The following is a 21,201-nucleotide window of genomic DNA, read 5'->3' on the forward strand; positions in this document are numbered from 1 at the left end:
AATAGATGTTCTGGAAGCCACTAAAGTCAAACTTAGATCTCTTAGATCATGTATATACACAAATTGAAAATAAGACACAGAACAGGCAAAACACACGAATTCCTTTGGTTTTGGAATGTAGCAGAGAAACAAGTTTTTTTTTCTTTCTTTAAGAAATGCAGAAAACCCCTTTTTTTTTTTTAATAATAGCTGATATGCTGGCCTTAGTCATTAAGACACATTTGCTTATAACCTCAATACAACTATATTTTCATTCTTTATAGAAAACATGTCTCCCAGTAAAAATGAGAACTTTATCACATTAATCTTCAAATTCCATCACTAAAAATGTAGTTAAACAGACCAATTTCTGACCTCTTGGAGCATTCAGTAGAATAGATTTTAGTCACGGGAATGAATAATTGCTCAGAAAAGCAGCAATGCCTTGTGATTATGATTTGGTAGTCAATATTCTTATTTTCCAATAGAAAGGAGATCTCAGCAGAAGAAGCAAGTGAACTTTTTATGGTTTCATCGATCAAGAGAACGCTTCTGAGCAGCTTCTGAGCAAACATTTCTTAACATGTTGATCACAGATCTGGGGTCTTCACTCTTCATAATGGCACTACCAGACACAATCATGTTAGCCCCTGCCTGGAAGAAGTAAACACTTTGATTATGCCTCGCAGAAAGGTACAAATGAGCTGAAAATAGGAGTCCCACACTGAAACTGCTCCCTGGCATGCTATCAGTCAATATCTTACATTGCCGAGTCACAGAAGCTGGAAGTACAGATATACCATGCTTCTTAACAGAATTGTAGCACATGAATTTCAGTCATTTGCAGCACACACACACACACACACACACACACACACACACACACACACTGACATCCTCTTAAGATTCTGGAGACAAAACTCATCCTACCTATACACAGAGAATCAAAGGGGGTATTCAGAGATCAGATTTTTCTCAGAGAACGTTCTAGTCAGTTCTTATCAACAAGTTGTATAAAATAGCATTCCATTTACAAGAAGATATGTTTTTTTCCCCGTTTTTGGGAGGAAAAGTGTCATTCCTCCAATTAATAATCTTATAATGGCTAGCAGTCAACATATTCTTTTTAAAAAGCTATTGTGCGCATTGAGATAGTCAAGACTTACTATTTAGTGGTTTTATAACTTTAGAATACTTGAGAGAGCAATCTCACCTCCGCACATCTATGGATAGTGTCAGGACCTACTCCACCATCTACCTCTATGTCCAAAGATGGAAACTGTGTCCTCAACCAGTGCACCTAGACATACATGAGGGATAAAAGTGACTACTTAATGTGGGGGGGTGGGAGCAACAAAACAAAGACAAAGTAACCAATATTAATTCATTAGAATCTAACTCCAACGTGTCATATAATTTAATTTTGCATCAGTAAAAATAATATGAAAAAAGCCCTATTTAATGTACTGACATATGAGAAATTTTATAAATCCAAGCTTTGTTCTGTTTAGCAAATGACATTTAGCTTGTGTGGCTTTTGAGAAGGAGAGACAGTATAATGGTTATGCAAAAGGACTCTCATGCCTGAGGCTCCAAGGTCCCGGGTTCAATCCCTTGCACCACCATAAGTCAGGGCTAAGCAATGCTTTGATAAAAATTTAAAAAACAAATAAGTATGCAATGAAAATACTTTTTCTTGCAGAGAATATACTGTATATATCGACAAAGTCCCTAATACTCAATGAAAATTCAAGACTACAGTTCAGAACTATAGTTCTGAAAGAAAATTTCAAGATTAGGTGTATTATCTTTTCAGGTTCTCAAACATAAAGTCCTTAAAGCATTTTTTTAATTTCCTTTTTTTTTTTTAATTACTGTCACCAGGGTTATCAGTTATCACTGAAACTCAGTCTTTGCATGATGAATCCTCTGCTCCTGGAGACCATTTTTCCCCTTTTTTTTTCTTTGATAAAAACAGAGAGAAATGAAGAAAAAGGGAGAAAGATACCAAGAGCAGTGATTCAGCACTCACGTAGCTTCTCCCTGGCAGGTGGGTACTGGGCGCTTGAACACGGGTCCCCGTGCATGGTAATGTACACTCACCAACAGGTGCTCTATCAAACTGTGCCTACCCCCGGACCCCTCACCACACTGATTATATTACAATGGCAGGCCAGTACACCTACTTCAGTACACCCATCTTCAAGACATGTCATGTCTGAATATACAAGTGGCTTAATATGTTAACTGAGTGAACATACAAGGAAGAACTTCACACTCGAATAAAAAAATTCTTTTACCTTTGGCATCATATCTTCCATGAACTTCTGCCCTCCAAACCCAGGCTCTACTGTCATAACCAGGGCCATATCTATCTGATTAGCCCATGGTGCCAAATACTCTACTGTGGTTCCTGGTTTGATGGCAAGGCCAACCTGTAACAGAGACAAACTTGCTACATCATATTAACAATAATTTAAATATTGTATTATTGTGGCTTAAGATCCAACTGATCTATTCCTAGAGAATATACATATAAATGGATATGTAAACGGTTTAGGCTACAATTATTAGAAATCAACAAATATAAATGTCTAAAAAAGCTATGACTTCCAGAAAACATCAGTGTAATACATGAATCATATTCACAATTATGATATACTCTGGCTTTCCAGCTGACGAGCAGCTGCTACCACCTGTCATTTCCTGATTTCACCAAATCTTCCAAATTCGGAGTAGTGTGAGTTAAATTGTGACCGCTGACCTCTCACCTTCATCCCATTCTCCCGAATGTCTTTAATCAAAGCCCCCGGGTTCTCAGTGGCCTCCAGATGAAAGGTATATTGATTGGCTCCTGCAACAGCCATTGGTTTTACCCATTGTTCTGGTCTGGATACCATCATATGCATATCTGGAGAGAAAAGACACATCTTCTAAACATTACAGAAGGGGAAATAACTGCCTCATACTATTAAAATCAGCCTGTAGTTTTTTGGTTTTTTTTTTTTTTTAAGTTTTTTTATTATCTTTATTTATTCATTTATTGGGTAGAGACAGCCAGAAATCGAGAGAAGGGGGGGACAGAGACGAAGAGAGACAGAGAGACACCTGCAGCACTGCTTCACCACTCGTGAAGCTTTCCCCCTGCAGGTGGGGACTAGGGACCTGAACCTAGGTCCTTGCGCATTGTAACATGTGCGCTCAACCAGGTGCACCACCACCCGGCCCCTAGCCTGTAGTTTTTAACTTCAGATAAAAATTCTGTTGACATTACATTAACTGTTGAATTGCTACACTTCTATACAGCCTTCAATATCCTGCAAATAAGATGTTGGTTGAAATCACTTAGATCAGAAACAAACAAAAACAAGTAAATAAAAATAAAAATCAAGAAATCCCAGTCCTAAGTTGGAAAGAGAAATCTCCAGGTAGGGTGCCTATCTTGCCATGTGCGATGCCATTTTGAGATTGTCCACCACCTGGGAGATGCTACGGCCCTATGGGGAGCTCTGGTGTCACCCCCTCACCCCATATGAATGAGAAAAAAAAATACGCATGTGCAAGCCTCCAACACCCTTGCCCTCAGAGCAGAAATTATTCTATGAGTATTTTACTGATGACATAGCACACCATTATCAAGCTCAGTGACAGATGCAGGGCAAGCACTGAGGAGAGATGAGATCAGAGAGATAAAGGGTGATGACAGATACAGAGACCTGCAGGCCATTGAGTTCCTACCAAAATGGATTTAGGCAAACAGTGTCCAAGTGGGTGAAGTGACAAGATTCTAGTTCTACATGGCCAATGACAATATCACAGATGGAAAATGGCAGGGCCAGTAACTGAGGACTGTGGACATTGGTGGGGTTCTGGGTGTGAAGGCACAGGTAACAAACTTTTGTGGATTAAATGTGAGGACTACAAAAAAGATTTCTAAAATGCAGTAAGGTTTTGAAAAATGTCTGGAGAAGAGAATAAAAGAGTATACAGCTTTTAGATTGTTTATATTCCTAAAGTAAGAAATATTAAACATTTCAACAGGCAAAACTATTTTTAATGAAAAAGACTCAATTTGGGGGGGCAGAAAACTGTAGGAAGAGGAATGGATTTACAGGGAAGGACATATTAATTAGAAAACAGGCATGGCCCATTCAAAAGGTCTCGTTTAAAACACAGTAGCATTCAACAAGAAAAGGGCAGTGTAAAAGGCATCAAAATTTTGAAGAGATATAGTATACTTTGGAGACAACAGCTGTCTTGTAAAGCATTTCTCTAATAAAAAACAATTCTTAAATGCTGCAAAAAAAAGTTCAATATCACTGAGTATCAGAGAAATGTCAATCAACATGACAGTGAGATACTATAGCACAGCTGTAAAAATTTCATACATTAAAAAGGAAAGAAACAGGAGTCGGGCGGTAGCACAGCAGATTAAGCACAAGGACCGGCTTAAGGATCCTGGTTTGAGCCCCCGGCTCCTCACCTGCAGGGGAGTCCCTGCACAAGCAGTGAAGCAGGTCTGCAGGTGTCTTATCTTTCTCTTCCTTTCTCTGTCTTCCCCTCCTCTCTCCATTTCTCTTTGTCCTATCTAACAACGACAACATCAACAACAATAATTACAACAACAATAAAAAACAAGGGCAACAAAAGGGAAAAAAAAAAGAGCTGATGATATAGTGAAAAAAAAAAGAGAAGCCTTTCACACTGTTGGTGGGAATGCAAAATGGTTTAGTCCCTGAGGAAAACTGTACAGAGAATCCTCAAAATATTAAAAATAGACCTACCATGTGATTTAGCAATTCTTCTCCTAGGTATCCATCCAAAGAACACAAAAAAAACTCTTATGTGAATATATTTATTCAAGTCTACATTCATCATAGAGCTATTTAGAATAGTCAGACTTAGGAAACAATCCAAATGTCCAACACCCAACCACAGATGAACAGTTAAAGAAGTTGTAGCATACACACCAATCTCTTTTGTTACAATGTGGATCGAACTAGAGATAATAATGTTAAGTGAGTCAGAAGGAGGATGAACACTGAATGATCTCACTGATATGCAAGGGAAAATACAGGGTGAATCATTTTAATACATTGTGGTCTATTTCATCAGATCAAAAGCCACACACACACAAAAAAGAGGCAAGGTGGAAGGGGAATTATGGAGGGTGGGGGGGCTGGACCCCAGTCCCCTACCGCGAAAGGCAATGGCAATTTGGAGAGTGAAATAGTGAAAATGTACACTATTGATAAATCCGGTAAATATTTTCTCAGAAAACAAAAAAGTGGTGAAAAGAGAAAAATCGTCCAACCAGAACACTTGGAAGGTGTAATGAAATAGTAAGCACTTCTGTGTTGAATAGATGGTAATGAGTCTGTGATCTTGTTTGTTTTATCTGCTTGACATTTTTTTTGCTAGAGAAAGTATATTTCTTTTTATTTATTTCTTTTATTTTATTTATAAAAAGGTAACACTGACAAAACCATAGGATAAGAGGGGTACAACGCCACATAATTCCCACCACTAGAACTCTATATCCCATCCCCTCCCCTGATAGCTTTCCTATTCTTTAACTCTCTGGGAGTATGGACCCAAGGTCACTGTGGGATGCAGAAGGTGGAAGATCTGGCTTCTGTAATTGCTTCCCTACTGAATATGGGCATTGACAGGTCAGTCCATACTCCCAGCCTGCCTCTCTCTTTCCCTAGTGGGGTGGGGTTCTGGGGAATCGGAGCTCCAGGACACATTGATGGGGTTGTCTGTCCAGGGAAGTCTGGTTGGCTTCATGCTAGCATCTGGAACCTGGTGGCTGAAAAGAAAGTTAACATATAAAGCCAAACAAATTGTTGACTAATCATGAACCTAAAGGCTGGAATAGTGCAGATGAAGACCTGAGGAAGATGGGTCCTGATATTGGGGCAGCATGGAATGTTCCTACTCATGACCACAGAATGTGAGCTCAGATCTACAGGGATGCAGAGGTCACATAGGCTCCTAAGCTGAATATGGGCCCCAAATCAAGTCGATGATCAACAATACTTATACACCTTTCCCATATTTGGGAGCTACTCTGTTCCCTGATCCAGCTCTCTGGTCCTTTTTCCAGCCAAGATATCATCTCCCCAGACAATAACTTGGATCCACCAGCATATCAGATTTCAAGCTCAGGGGAAAAAGGAAAAGAAAAGAAACACACACACACACACACACACACACACACACACACACACACACACACACACACGGAAACCAAAATCTAGTATAGTCACAGGCTCTTTGGAATATAACTAAAATATGGCTACTAGCTATCTACAGAACGGAGAAAGCACATTTCTAACATAGGTAAGAAACATTAGAAGGAAAAACGTCTATTATTCTAGAATTCAGTCAGGACAACAAAATGCAGCAGTAAGGACGTGGAAATGACAGCACAGAATATTCAGTCTGACTACTGAAGCAACTATTAACACCTACACTGATAAAATGACAAAAATAGAACCTATTATATTGGCCAGACTTTGCTTTTTCAAAAAAGAGTCAATATGGAGTTTCTTCTATTATAAACAAGGGACAGTCAATCTGATATGAAATTTCTTGTTTACTCATTCTCTGACTACTACTTCATTCCTATCCAGCCCTGAGCAAAGTAACTACCAGCACTGGAGAACTCTTGTAGTGTGGAGAGTTCAGTGAGCCTTCCTGTGATCAATATACCAAGAACAGTATTCTCTTTAGCTGGCTTCCTTTAGACTGTTAAACGAAACTAAGAATTATAAAAGCATGTACTTACCATCTCATTTTTTTAAAATAATGAAATAAATTTATTACATCCTAAAAGTAAGAGAAGCACTGCTTTTTGTTTGTTTGTTTTTGTTTTTTGCCTCCAGGGTTATCGCTGGGGCTCGGTGCCTGCACTATGAATCCACTGCTCCTGGAGGCCATTCTCCCCATTTTGTTGCCCTTATTGTTACCCTTGTTGTTGTCATTCCTATTATTGTTCTCATTGCTGTTGGATAGGATAGAGAGAAATCAAGAGAGCAGGGGAGACAGACAGGGAGAAAAGAAAGACACCTGCAGACCTGCCTCACCGCCCATGAATCAATCCCCCCTGCAGGTGAAGAGCAGGGGCTCGAGCCGGGATCCTTACGTCGGTCCTTGTGCTTTGTGCCACCTGTGTTTAACCTGCCGCCCGACCCCGGGAAGCACTATTTTACAACTCTGCAAGTCTCTGATGTCTGACTTTACACAACACATCTGCTTTTAATCACACATATCTACTGCAGTATGTCGATTTCTATATGAAGAAATATAAATGTAGAAAGAGTGAGTTAATAACCTTTTCAACAGGTGTGAATATTTTTCTATTTCTACTCAAAAAATTGACAAGTATTATTTTTATAAGGTTAGGTGTAATGTAGAATCTGAGAGCTTTTCTTTCTGTACTTTGTTACAGTAAGATCCAAATAACTTTAATGGATCTTACAAGCATTGGCTCACATGGATCTTAAGAGGAAACATTCGTTAAAAGGTGGAGGTACAGGGAAACTATAAAACTCCCATGTACAGGGAGTCGGGCTGTAGTGCAGCGGGCTAAGCACAGGTGGCGCAAAGCACAAAGACCGGCATAAGGATCCCGGTTCGAACCTCGGCTCCCCACCTGCAGGGGAGTCGCTTCACAGGCGGTGAAGCAGGTCTGCAGGTGTCTATCTTTCTCTCCTCCTCTCTGTCTTCCCCTCCCTCTCTCCATTTCTCTCTGTCCTATCCAACAACAACAACAACAATAATAACTACAACAATAAAACAACTAGGGCAACAAAAGGGAAAAAATAAATAAAATAAATATAAAAAAAATTAAAAAAAAACTCACATGTACAGACACATGGTTTCCAAAGTTCTTATTTTCTGTTATTACAAAGAAAATAAATTTTATTTCCTATTGATAAAAGTCCAGGAAGTTCTGGGAGCTTCATTGCTTTTTCTCTCAAATAATTGAGCTTGAAGTAAAAAGCTCTCTGAATTTTAGAAAAAAATACCCATAAAATACCCAGGTCTAACAAACACAGCTTATCTGTCAGGTGTGACAGAGAGGAGAAGGAAAGAAAGATAACAATATAGCTTAAAGCTGATAAACAACTTCTAAGCAGTTTGTAACTCAATGATGCAAGTAGTTGTCCTTGAGAAAACCATCACCTCTCAACAATGTTTTTTTAATATTTATTTATTCCCTTTTGTTGCCCTTGTTGTTTTTATTGTTGTAGCTATTATTGTCGTCGTTGCTGGATAGGACAGGGAGAAATGGAGAGAGGAGGGGAAGACAGAGAAGATGAGAGAAAGATAGACACCTGCAGACCTGCTTCACCACCTGTGAGGTGACTCCCCTGCATGTGGGGAGCCGGGGGCTCGAACCGGGATCCTTAAGCCAGTCTTTGCACTTTGCGCCACCTGCGCTTAACCCGCTGCACTACTGCCCGACTCCCAGCAATATTTTTTTAAAATATTTTTATTTAGTATTGGACAGAGACAGAGAAACACTGAGAGGAGGGGGGAAGATAGTGAGAGAGACATGACCCTTGCAAGTGGGGACCAGGGGTTTGAACCTGGGTCCTTGCGCATTACAGTGTGAACACTTAACCCGGTGCGCCACATTATTTATGTACTTCCCACTTTATCACAGAAAATATTTAAAAACTTGTACCCAAGGATCATGATTGACTAAAATGAACAATCTGCACATCTTTAGCAGGAATTATTATAAATGCATGGCAACAAGGAATAAAATAACTACGTGTAGCCAATATCACCACCCCTTGATAGGCACCAACAGAGAAACTCACTACTGTTTTTGCATCATCAGTATAAGTGACAAAGAATATCATGGAATGGAAACAGTTTTGAACTCAAGGACCACATGAAAGCACATTTCCAGCGGTCTTCAAACCTTACTTGAAGACTGGTGATCTACAGAACAGTAAAAACAGACCATTCTCTACCACTTCACTTTTTTGATGGAGTTTCTATTGAATACTAAGACTGCACAGTTAAGAACTTTAGTAGGGGGCTGGGTGGTGGCGCACCTGGTTGAGTGCACATGTTAATGGCAAGCAAGGACCTGGGTTTGAGCCCCATGTCCCCACCTGCAGGTGGAAAGCTTCACAAGTGGTGAAGCAGTGCTGCAGGTGTCTGTCTCCTCTATCTTCTCCTTCCTCTCAATTTCTGGCTGTCTCTACAAATAAACAAAGATTAAAAAATATTTTTAAAAAAGAACTTTAGCAGTTCATATATATATATAACTCATAATTATGAAAGTATTCTTGTACCCAGCAACCAAGATCAAAGAGTTAATATATATATATATTTTTGCCTCCAGGGTTATTGCTGGGGCTCAGTGCCTGCACTACGAATCCACTGCTTCTGGAGGCCATTTTCCCCATTTTGTTTCCCTTGTTGTTACCCTTGGTGTCATTATTATTATTGTTGCCATTGATGTTGTTCTTGTTGGGTAGGACCGAGAAAAATGGAGAGAAGAGGGAAGACAGAGAGGAGAGAAAGACAAACACCTGCAGACCTACTTGTGACTCCCCTGTTGGACAGGAGCTGGGAGCTCGAACCGGGATTCTTACACAGGTCCTTGCACTTTGTGCCATGTGCACTACCGTCCAACCCCCCAAAGAATTAAAATTTAAAAAATGCCTCAGATGAAAAGCAAAGGTAAGTGACCTGGGTGGTGGAACAGCAGGTAAAGTATTAAGAGTCGTGGGCATAAAGTCCGGAGCTTGCTCCCTGGCATTGCATGTGCCACAGTGATGCTCTGGTTCATTCTCGCACTAATAAATAATCTATCTAAAATATTAGTAGTAAAGCAGAGGTCATAAAACCCCAAAATCAGAGTATATGGAATTCATATATATTAACTTTAGAACCACTTCTAGAAAGAATATTAACTCAGCAAGTAGTAAAATGAAAGCAAAGAGAAAAACACTGTAGTAGTTAGTAAAGAGAAGCACTGACAGGAGGTACAAACAGCAGTGAAAAATGACACAAGGAGGCCAAATAAAAGGGAGAGAATAAGAAAAAAAAATTACACTAAACCAGAAGTAGAGGATTCTATGATCATTTACAGTGGGGAATATTGCTGTTGTTGTTATTTCCCTTTACTTAGTTCATCTATGCTCATAGTCATTAGAAGAACAGATTCGCGCACATGGTGCAAAGCACAAGGACTGGCGTGAGGATCCCGGTTCGAGCCCCGGCTCCCCACCTGCAGGGGCGTCCCTTCAGAAGCGGTGACTCAGGTCTGCAGGTGTCTCCCCCTCTCTGTCTTCCCCACCTCTCTCCATTTCTCTCTGTCCTATTTAACAATGACAACATCAATAACAGCAATAATAACCACAACAACAATAAAAAGACAACAAGGACAACAAAAGGGAAAATAAATAAATAATTTTTTTAAAAAAGTATTCATTTAGAAGAACAGATTCATCTTAGAAAGTCCATTTTGCAAAGTGTAGCAGAGGGAGGTTTGAAGTTATGATCCCAAAGGACAGGGCCACCACCTAACAGTGATCCAGAGGCCAGGTGATCAGAAGAAGGCATAAACACACAACCACTTGTTCCTGCTTGTTCTCTGATGTCAGGGCAAATTATGCCTTAACACCTACACTAGGTCAAGCCCTGTGTATTCTAAAACCCACTTCACCAGCCTCTTACCTGTAAATACACTCCTGAAAGTAGAAACGGGGAGGTGGTGTTCCATCTGCCAGTGCACCTCAGTAAAGCAAAGCTCCCTTTAAGAAAAATCTGTGAGGGTGCTGGGTGGTAGCGCAGTGGGTTAAGCGCAAGGGCGGGGCGGGAGTAAGGGTTCCGGTTCAAGCCCCTGGTCCCACCTGCAGAGGGGCTGCTTCGCAAAGGGTGAAGCAGATATGCAAGTGTCTATCTTTTGCTCCCACTCTCTGTCTTCCCTATCTCTCTCAATTTTTCTCTAAAAATAAATAAATAAAATAAAAATAATAATAAATATTTTTTTAAATAATAAAAAACAAAAATCTGTGAGACAAAAGTTTTAAATTAATTAATTAATTATTTTTACCAGAGCACTGTTCAGCTCTGGCTTATGGTGGTGCGGGGGATTGAACCTGGGACTTCAAAGCCTCAGGCATGAGAGTCTGTTTGCATAACCATTATGCTATCTACCCTCCACCCTGTCTTTTTTTTTTTTTTTAAGTCAGCCTGTATTTGGCTTCAATTACATTCCACTATTTGACTTTTTAGAATCGTGCACACACTGGTGGAACAAGGTTTCCCTTGTGTCACATGAGTTAGTCAATGATACACATTTCTACAATGATGGCAACATTCCAGAATGTGTAACACAGTAGTTACATTAGCCACAAGTGAGAACTTGAATGTGTTGAGAAACTTAATTTCAATTAATTGAAATTCAAATAGCTACACATGACAAATAGCTATAATATTAAACATAGAGGTATAAAAGGGATACACAGTCATACTAATCCCAAGAGCTATATAAAAAAATCGTTAAATCTTCTGTGTTCAAGAGTTTACGCAACTGAAACATTACATACTTAGTTTGAAACAGCAACAGTAAAAACTGATTTACCAACTGCACCAGGCACTAAGTCTTTGTCTATGCTTAGCTCCAGAAGAAGCCACTATAAACAAAAGTCATGCCTCACGATGTTTACAAACTAATAAATGTAATGGCAGGTTGAAGAAAAGTATCAACAAAGGGATAAGATAAAAGGATAAAGATTCATTTAGGGGAGAAAGCTTAAAAGGCTGAATTAATGACTAAGGCTCTCAAAGAGGAGGCAGAGTGAAACCAGGAGAAGAGCTTTTCAGGGCAAAGCCAAAAGCAGCAGGAGGGAATAAAGAGTTCAAGATGAAATTGGAAGTGGAGAAATCAATCATCTAATTTTCTTTTACTTATGCAACACTTCCAGCTTCAGATGGCGTAACATCCACTTACCAAAGAAAGGGTCCTGGCCTAGCTGCTTTCGGAGGCTTTCTACCACAGGGTGACCAAAGGTGATGTTGGGAACAAAATGCCTACAAGACAAACAAAATCTTACTGTTTTCAGTTCAGTTTCTGTATTTTCCTCAGTGTGTATTCACGTAGGGCTAGAGTGGATGGTCTATTATTGTAATACTTTTCAAGTTGATAATTTAATAATACTTAAACCTCCTTGGCATGCCCAAACTAATGTTACAGTACTAAATTCTGCATTTCCTAATCCCTGACAGGTAGAGATCTTTGAAGTGACAAAATCAAAACCCCATGCTACATGACTTGCCCAAGTCACACACTAGTCAGAGAGTTCTGGAATCTGATACTGTTTCCTCAAGTCCCGGTCTGCTACAGGGACTTGATATTTCAGATCTATCTCTGTCACAGGGCACTTGGCAGCTTATTTAAATGTTCTTAAAGATCATCAGTAAAGAAACCAGGTGTGTGTAATTACAACTGCAAAATGTTTACAAAATGACAGACACTGTTCCTTACTCCATCTCATCTTGATAACAACCATGAACTACTATTACTACCATCACTACCATCACCATTATTATTAAAGAGAGAGAAAGAAAGAGAGAGTGACTAAAATCCCTACTCCCATCTGCTCTACTACTTTCTGGTCCTTATTTATTAAAATAATTTGCCCTGATTTATATCTTACTGCCTTTCAGCCACCAAGTTGCAGATGTTACTATGATGCCATCCTGACTTCCCTGGGCAGATAACCTCATCAGTGTGTCCTGGAATCTCACCTCTCCAGAGTCCTGCCCCGCTAGGGAAAGATAGAAACAGGCTGGGAGTATGGATCAACCTGCCAATGCCCATATCTAGTGGAGAAGCAATTACAGAAGCCAGACCTCCCACCTTCTGCACCCTATAAAGAATTTTGGTCCATCCTCCCAGAGGGGTAAATGTCAGGGGAATGTGACCAGAGGATCTGAGACTCAATTCCATCCAGAGAGACAAGAGGAAAGAAGAAGCAGAAGTAGAAGCAGAAGCAGAAGCAGAAGCAGAAGCAGAAGAAGAAGAAGAAAAGGAAGAACCATGACAATAGCAATACTTGGAAGAGGTAGGTATGACTTAGGAAGAGTAACCAGGACCATAGAAAAAAATGGGCAAATATATTTTGATAGATATAGAAATAAATGTTAACCCATATCTGTGACCTTGGGAGAACTACCACAATTTCCGGTGGAGGGAATGGTGACACAGAACTCTGGTGGTGGGAAAGATGTGTAATTATACCGTTATCTCATAATTTTATAAATCAATACTAAGTCACTAATTCAAAACAAAACAAAACACCAGGCAGAGGGTGAAAGAGACCACACATTGAAGTTTCTGGCAACATCTTGGGGGCTGGAACCTGGGTTATGCACATAGCAAAGAGATGCACTATGCAGGTGAGCTATCTTACTGGTCCAAAAGCAATTATCCCATCGTAAGAACCCAGGGCCACATAACTTCTTTAAGCACTCATTTTCTCTAGGGGTAGAATTCAAATTGGGTTCACCTGATCAAAGACCCAAAGGATTTAACCATCATGCGACTCCAGTTAGTCCTTCTGTTCTACCACTGGCTCAGGTACAACTTGCTATTTGCAAGTACCATGAAAATCTCCTTTATGCACAACTGCCTGGCTGGGTGCTTATATGAGAAAGATGTAGGGGGCCAGGCGGTGGCTCACCTGGTTAAGTGCACATTACAGTGCACAAGGAACCAGATTCAAGCCCCTGGTCCACATCCGCGGGGAGTTGGGGGAGGAAGCTTCACAAGTGGTGATGTAGGGCTGCAGGTGTCTCTCTGCCTCTCTCCCTCTCTATCTCCCCTTCCCTTCTCAATTTCACTGTCTCTACCCAATAATAATAAAATAAAGTTTAAAAATTTTTTAAAAAAAGATGTATATTGTCATTAGCAGAAGACAGTTAAACTTCCAGAATTCATGACCCAGTTATCATAGCCGAGTTGTTACAAAGCCAACTCAGCCAAGGATTATATTTCCTGTGACTACTTCTCATTAATGTACTGAGATTAAGTGATGGGTCATTTCAAAGTCCAGGAGGTTAAGCAAAATTCCTCTTCTGCTCTCCTTTTACCCCTTTGCCAATAAAGAAGTCCTTAAGGAGGGGGCTGGGCAGTGGCACACCAGGTTAAGTGCACATAGTATGAAGTGCAGGACCCACGCAAGGGTCCAGGTTCAAGCCCCCCCCAACTAAGGGGGCTTGCTATGCAAGTGGTGAAGCGGGTCTGCACGCCTCTCTCTCTTCATATATATAAATATCCCCTTCTCAGTTTCTCTCTGTCCTATCCAATAAAATGGAAAAAAATAGCCACCAGGAGCAGTGGATTTGCTATGCTGGCACCTAGCTGTTGTATGCTTTACATTGGGTTGTTCTAGCTCTCCCCCTGCCAAGAAAATTTGGATCAGTCCTGCTAGTTTCGCGGACCCGCTTGGCCCCGCCCCAAGGAACCCCGAGAGGGTTCCAGAGTGGCAGAGTTCGAGAGTTGGAGAGTTGCAGAGTTAGAGAGTGCTTGGCGCCGTCGCAGGGGAAAGAGGCAGCAGAGTTCTGTTTGGTGATTAGTTTGGGTTAGTTTATGAATCGTTGTTCCTGAATAAAGAAATACAGCTTCCCTGCCCAGCCGTATGTCTCTGGTCGTCTCTGTTACCCACCCGTGAAGCTAGCCCGGCCAGCTGGAGCCCCCGAATTTTTAACAACACCTAGCCTCCAGAGATAAACCTGGAGGCAAAAAAAAAAAAAAAGTCTTTAAGGAATAGCAGAATCATAAGATGAAAGGAAACTGTCCCAAAAGTTCTAGATGGAAGGACAGTCATGTTAACATATTACATGAGTGAGCACCTTTCTAGTGTAAAGCTATGGAAATCTTGAGTTTACCTGTTAATGTTGTAGGGAATACACTGAGAATTGCAAGAAAACCAAAGTGATGGGCAATATGAGGCCAAACAGTTTCAAAGTCAAGTAATATAGCACTTTAAAGGAGGGAAAAATTCTTTTAATTTTTTAAAATTATCTTTATTTATTGGATAGAGACACCAGAAATCGAGAGGGTAGGGGGAGATAGAGAGAGAGAGAGAAAGAGAGATGCCTGTAGCACCTGCTTCACCACTTGCAAAGCTTGCCCTCTGAAAATGGGGACTGGGGGCTCAAACCCAGGTCCTTGAGCACTGTGACGTGTGCGCTCAATCAGGTGCGCCACCACCAGGTCCCGGATAAATCCTTAATATTCACAGAACAGAGAGAATGTGTGAAGAACAGAAGAAAGAAAGCAAAGGCAGAAATAAGCCAGTTCAAAGAAGAAGGATGCAGGTGCTCATTCAAAGGAGGTCTCGAAACTTTACATCAGGCTCAACCTGACACTGTTGACTGGCTATGGAAGAAGGGCAAACGCTAGAAGAAGAAGCATGCTGAGGATGACACAATGACACAAAGCGGCACAATGTGTCACCTTAAGACCATCAACTGCAGCAGCCCAAGAAATGGCGAGGCGGCAAGTGGCTTGGATTTTGCATTTTGTGTGCCATCAGTGATACTCTGGTTCTCTCTCTCTCTCTCTCATGAATCCATCATTTAAAAAAAAAGGCATTAAATGCTCAATGTTTGGGCTTAATCTTATTGCAAGTATGAAATGAGTTTTTACAGCAAGAAACAAAACGTAAGATGTAGGAAGCAGGACTGGACAGTAAATAGGAGTAAGGAAGAGAAGTTGGTAAAGAGCAAGTGGCAGTAAAATGGACACGGAGATAGCAAAAGTGACAAGAGCTGTCAACTGAGCAGATGTGGAGGACAGAAGAGAGACTAAACAACAGCGATGGGACTGTGCTCACTCAGGTGCCTGGCAGGACAAGTCTTTCTGGAATATTTATTTACTTAAGAGATGGGAGAGAGTGCATATATGCCCAGCCGAAGCACTGCCCATTGTAGGTTTATGGCAGTGCTGGGGATTGAACCCGGGGCCTCTGAGCCCTTACGCATGAATGTCTGGACAAACTCGGCCCCAGAATGGGTGCTAGTACAAATTTTAATAATAAAAATATTAAACACGGGCCAAGTACTGTTCTGAACATTCACTATATATTATCACTATATTATATTTTATATATTATATAAAACTCTAACAACAACCATTGAGAAGAACCTGACTATGTCTTATAGTGAGGAAGGTTAAGCCATACAATTGATAAGGGCTGGAGGCAGTGATTAAAGACAAGAAATTTGGCTCCAAAGTCTAAGCACTTAACTACTTTGCTCTCAGCCACTCTATCTACCACTCATAGCTAACAGAAACAAACAAAAAAGGCAAGGGAAGAGGGGAGATTGAGACAGACATCAGGATTTAGGCATATCTGAGACAGGACAATAGGCAGTATGGGAAAAGGATGCCCACGACAACTCTGGTCCTAAGGGGTTGGATTCCTTGAATCTAGAGAATTATTCCACCTAAGAGCAATGGCTGCCAGGGTTATGAATAAGACTTTAATGCATTTACTCAAACCTTGGATATAAGGGTCAGATAAGCAGGCAGTAAGGTAGACTGAATATTACACAACTCAAGGATTAAAAGATTTTGCTTTTGCTAAATGTGCTCTTGTTGCATAGCCTTGGAAGCACGTTGTCTCAAGCTTATGTTTCATTTAACAGGAAAGACACAGTAGCCACTTCTTGAAAAAAAAAATATATATATATATATATATATGAGCATGAAAAAAAGTAGTTCACTGGGAAGGAGAAATACATAATATAAAACCACTGATGACATTCAAAATTATTAGGCTAATTGTACTAAAGATGAATTCTATATACTAGAAGAATAAAACCACACCAAAATCTTCAGGAAAAAAGCCCAAAGGTTCATGGCTGAATTAGTTCAAAGAGGGCCTACAAACAATAACATGATATCTGATTGTCCCCAATTTGCCTGACAACAGTCACCATAGGAGCAAGTGCCCCAAAATAATTTACCAGCTTTACTCTAAGCCTGCTGATGGCCAACGAGGACCTGGCAATATGAATATTTAGCACATGCCCACGTTCTTATGAGATCAGCTTGGGAAACAGTTGTTTCACTCTAGTAGAAAGCAATTTTATCAAGAAAGTTTGCATCATCATTATCTTATTTTGTCTTTTTTTTTTTCTCCCATGATAGCACCTTTTTTTTTTTAAAGTATATTTCACAGCTCCTTTTACATTTAGGTGGTTAATGTGTTCCCACTACTTAAGTGAGAATAAAATAAAATGCAAAAATAAGTATCCTTTCCTCCCACAGACCTTACTGAGATTATCTATAATCATTTCCAAGGGCACAATTAGGTTATCTCATTATGTTCCATCATCAACCCTAAGCTTTGTTTATAATGGTAATACAATCTACTTCAGACAGCTGACTTTTACCAGATCTCCCAACATGGCAAAGAAGGTAAAAGGAGGATTAAGGTTGATAGAAAAATACAGCAAGGTTGGGAGGTTATCCCCTAAGCTCGAAGCTATCAGAGTGCAGTTCCTTCTCCACAGGAAGTGTTTCTGGTTACAACTTTACATAACTGAGGTTCTCAGTTCATTCTCCTGCACCATGTAAGCCAGAGTCTCCCATGCAATTTATCTATATAGTAAACAAACAAATACATGGTAGGCATGCAGATTGGAGTCTTCTTTAGCAAGAGGAATAAAAACAGCCCTTAGCTTAAAAAATTCTAATGCTTAAAGAGGCAGGAGTGATACAAGATAGCTCACCAGGGTGGGTGACTGATTTGCTGGCCACACACTGACTCCCTACTGCACTGGGAAAAGTTTCAGTGCTGTGGTATCTTTCTGCTCTCTCACTACCTCTAATCTTTCTTCCTTAAAAAAAAAATTATTTATCTACTTATTAATAATAGGCTGAGAGAGAAAACCCAAACATTATTCTGGTACATGCAATGCTAGGAGTGGGACCTGGGACTTCATGCCTATTAAGTCCAAAGTTCTAGCCACTGTACCACCTTCTAGGCCTCTCTCTTTCCTTTCTTTGGATCTGAAAAAGTTCACTCTAGGAACTACAGAAATAGCATAAGAGTTGTAGAACAAGGCTTTCTTTTCTTTTTTTTTTATTATTTTATTATTTTATTATTTATTTATTTATTTATTTTATTTCTTTATTCCCTTTTGTTGCCCTTGTTGTTTTATTGTTGTAGTTTTTATTGTTGTTGTCATTGTTGGATAGGACAGAGAGAAATGGAGAGAGGAGGGGAAGACAGAGAGGAGGAGAGAAAGATAGACACCTGTAGACCTGCTTCACCGCCTGTGAAGCGAGAACAAGACTTTCTGTCTGAGGCTTTTGAGGCCTCAGGTTTAATCCCCAGCAGCACCATAACTCTCGTCTCTCTGTACAATAATAAAAAAATAAATAAAGGGAGTTGGGCGGTGGCGCAACGGGTTAATCGCTGGTGGCGCCAAGTGCAAGGACTGGCATAAGGATCCCTGTTCGAGCCCCCTGGCTCCCCACCTGCAGGGGAGTCGCTTCACAAGCCGTGAAGCAGATCTGCAGGTGTCTCCCCCTCTCTGTCTACCCTCCTCTCTCCATTTCTCTCTGTCCTATCCAACAACAACGACATCAATAACCACAACAATGTTAAACAAGGGCAACAAAAGGGAAAATAAATAAATATAAAAAAATTAAAAAATAAATAACTTCTAAAAATATGGGGTCCATGAAGTCCCAGTAAAGACAACAAAAAATGTTTAAAAGTGTGTTTTTAATGGTGTATACAGAATTTAATTTTCAAAATAAGACATTTCTAATCAAAGAGAAAGAGAAAAAAAAAACAATAAGCAACAAATGCTTTTAATAAGCTCTGTGCCAGCTAAATGGTCAGATGTAAAAGAATAAAGTTCTTGTGGAAAGCAGTATTTGCTAATTTTGCACACTATCATCTAGAATTATTGGTGTCCTAAGATTAACTGAGTGGAATGTAACAGAGAAACAACAGATTTAACTATACAGAACAAAGGAAAACTAAACTCTTGTCAGAGAAGTGACATTAAAAAAGTTACTAATCATCTTTTGTGATTAGTACTTTCAAATTTACGTGAGGGCACGCAGAGTTTTTGCCTATGTAATATAAACTTATTTTTCTTTCTTTTTAAAAAGATTTTTTTTAAAAAATGTTTATTCCCTTTTGTTGCCCTTGTTTTTTTATTGTAGTTATTATTGTTATTGATGTCGTCGTTGTTGGGTAGGACAGAGAGAAATCAAGAGAGGAGAGGAAGACAGAGGGGGGAGATAAAGACCCCTGCAGACCTGCTTCACCGTCTGTGAAGAGATTCCGCTGCAGGTGGGAAGCCGGGGCTCGAACCGGGATCCTTCCGCCGGTCCTTGCGCCTTGCATCACCTGCGCTTAACCGCTGCGCTACCGACCGACTCCCATAAACTTATTTTCCTATCCCAACTCAGGTAATACTGTTAGGATTTTATGGTCAATTACTAGTGACACTCAGACTAGTGAACATATTCAAGTGGCTCCGGGTTGCAACTCTTAACCATGTTGTGTAATCTTGAGTGAGTTCTACTGCTTCCTCTAAAACTGCTTCCTCATTTTATAACTAAGAAACCAACATTATCCCAACTCAAACAATATTATACTATAGCTATGGCTATAACTATTACTTACAAAAAAAAAAAACAACCTGACTTTCCTGAAGATAGGGTGCCTGAAGAGAAAACAGAAATGTAAATCAGAATCTGAAGGATACAACTAAAAACTACAGAAGTTTTGCTATATGCTAGGCACTGTAAACCTTGACGTGCACTAGCCCATTTCATCTTTCAAAAACTGCCGTGAGCGGTAGGTTCTAAGATTAATCCCAACTGTCACATAATGAAACTGAAGCTCCCTGAGGTTATTTGTCCCAGGTGATAAATGCAGAAAGTGGCAGAAATCAGACAGTCTCATTTTCAGGTGCCGAGCAGTCCTCATCGTTACCTAAGTCAACCGCCCCAGCATTGCCACTAACTAGTTTTATGAACTTGGGCAAGTCATGTCTATCCCCCTGGCCTCAGTTTCTCTAACTGACAATGAAAGACGTGTATCAGAGATTGAAGTCTAAACACTGAAGACCACCCACTCATGGCGGTGGGGGCGGTGACCGAGGTCTGTGGCACGGTCACAGCACAGGGTGTCTATGGCCTGATGTTCGCTCGGGGCAGGGTCCTCCCCAGTGCCTCTCTCGGCACCGCAGTCCAGATGCAGCGCTCCCAGGCACAGTACTGGGAGCCAGTGCATCCAACAGGCGCCTAATAAAGGTGCACAGATCTCACCCCGCGCGGCAACCCTGGACCAGAGCCCCACGGAGTTACCCGTCCATTACATCCAGGTGCAGATAATCGGCCCCAGAGTCCAGCATCCGCAGGCATTCGGCACCTAAACTGGCCAGGTCACTGTTGAGGATAGATGGTCCAATCTTGCAACCAGACGCCATGGTGCTGGATCCCAAGCGCAAGTTAACCCACGAGTCGACCAGCAAAATGAAGGAAGCGCTCCGATTGGCCGAGCAGATAAGGCTCCGCCCCTTCTCGGGAGAATCTTACAGGTTCTGCCGGAAACAGCTGCCCCGGGGAAGGAAGTCCCGCCTCTGGGCTGGGGCGGGGGAAGTGGTGTTGAGCTGCTCGCCGGCCAGTTTAGGGGCGAGGCCTTAATTCAATCTCCTTTCCTGCTAATACTGACCTTTGTTCTTAGAACTGGGTTTTCGGGTTTCTGTGCTCACAGAACTGGAAGAGTTATTTCTTCATTTCATCTTCCCTACGGTTGCCACTCCTCAGCCCGGCCCTTGACCTCACATTGCTTATTCTTGCTCCGTCGTTTGCATCTTTACTCTTTCTGTCAAGTAGCCGAGCTAACCCTTACAAAATCAAAAACAAAACAACCCTTCCTTACTTTATATTTTTCTCTTTCTAAGAACTCTTCTTAAGAGGTGACGGGGTCAGATTTAGGGCGGGGTCCTAGCACAGCTAGAGTTTAGCTGGGTGGCCTGGTTTGTCAAGTCTCCCAATAATGTATTTAGCCATTTGTTAGAATTAAATAATTAAATCCAAGTAATGTGTTCATTCTTATTCTTTGCTCTTAAGTCCACGTAACTGCTCTTTTATTGGAGCACTTCTCAGGAATGCTCACTGACAATGTGTAATTCACTTCTCTA

General features: G+C 40.8%; 1 protein-coding gene across 3 annotated transcripts; it reads right to left on the bottom strand.

The window, feature by feature from the left end:
- Nucleotides 1–165: 165 nt before the first annotated feature.
- RPE (ribulose-5-phosphate-3-epimerase) lies at nucleotides 166–20,531 on the bottom strand. Of its 3 annotated transcripts, none has more exons than XM_007524510.3 (6): nucleotides 20,363–20,530; nucleotides 11,969–12,048; nucleotides 2,751–2,890; nucleotides 2,280–2,414; nucleotides 1,193–1,279; nucleotides 166–633 (listed from the first exon to the last, which is right to left on the bottom strand). In XM_007524510.3, the coding sequence occupies exons 1-6, from the start codon at nucleotides 20,482–20,484 to the stop codon at nucleotides 511–513; spliced, it is 687 nt and encodes a 228-aa protein (XP_007524572.1). In that variant the 5' UTR covers nucleotides 20,485–20,530; the 3' UTR covers nucleotides 166–510. The 3 variants fall into 3 exon arrangements, with proteins under 3 accessions (XP_007524572.1, XP_060049999.1, XP_060049998.1); XM_060194016.1 differs by having other exon boundaries at nucleotides 20,374–20,511; XM_060194015.1 differs by having other exon boundaries at nucleotides 494–633; nucleotides 1,146–1,279; nucleotides 20,363–20,531.
- Between the last annotated feature and the right edge of the window lie 670 nt (nucleotides 20,532–21,201).

This window comes from Erinaceus europaeus, chromosome 7 (genome assembly GCF_950295315.1).
Source record: "Erinaceus europaeus chromosome 7, mEriEur2.1, whole genome shotgun sequence".
Classification (NCBI taxonomy): Eukaryota; Metazoa; Chordata; class Mammalia; order Eulipotyphla; family Erinaceidae; genus Erinaceus; species Erinaceus europaeus.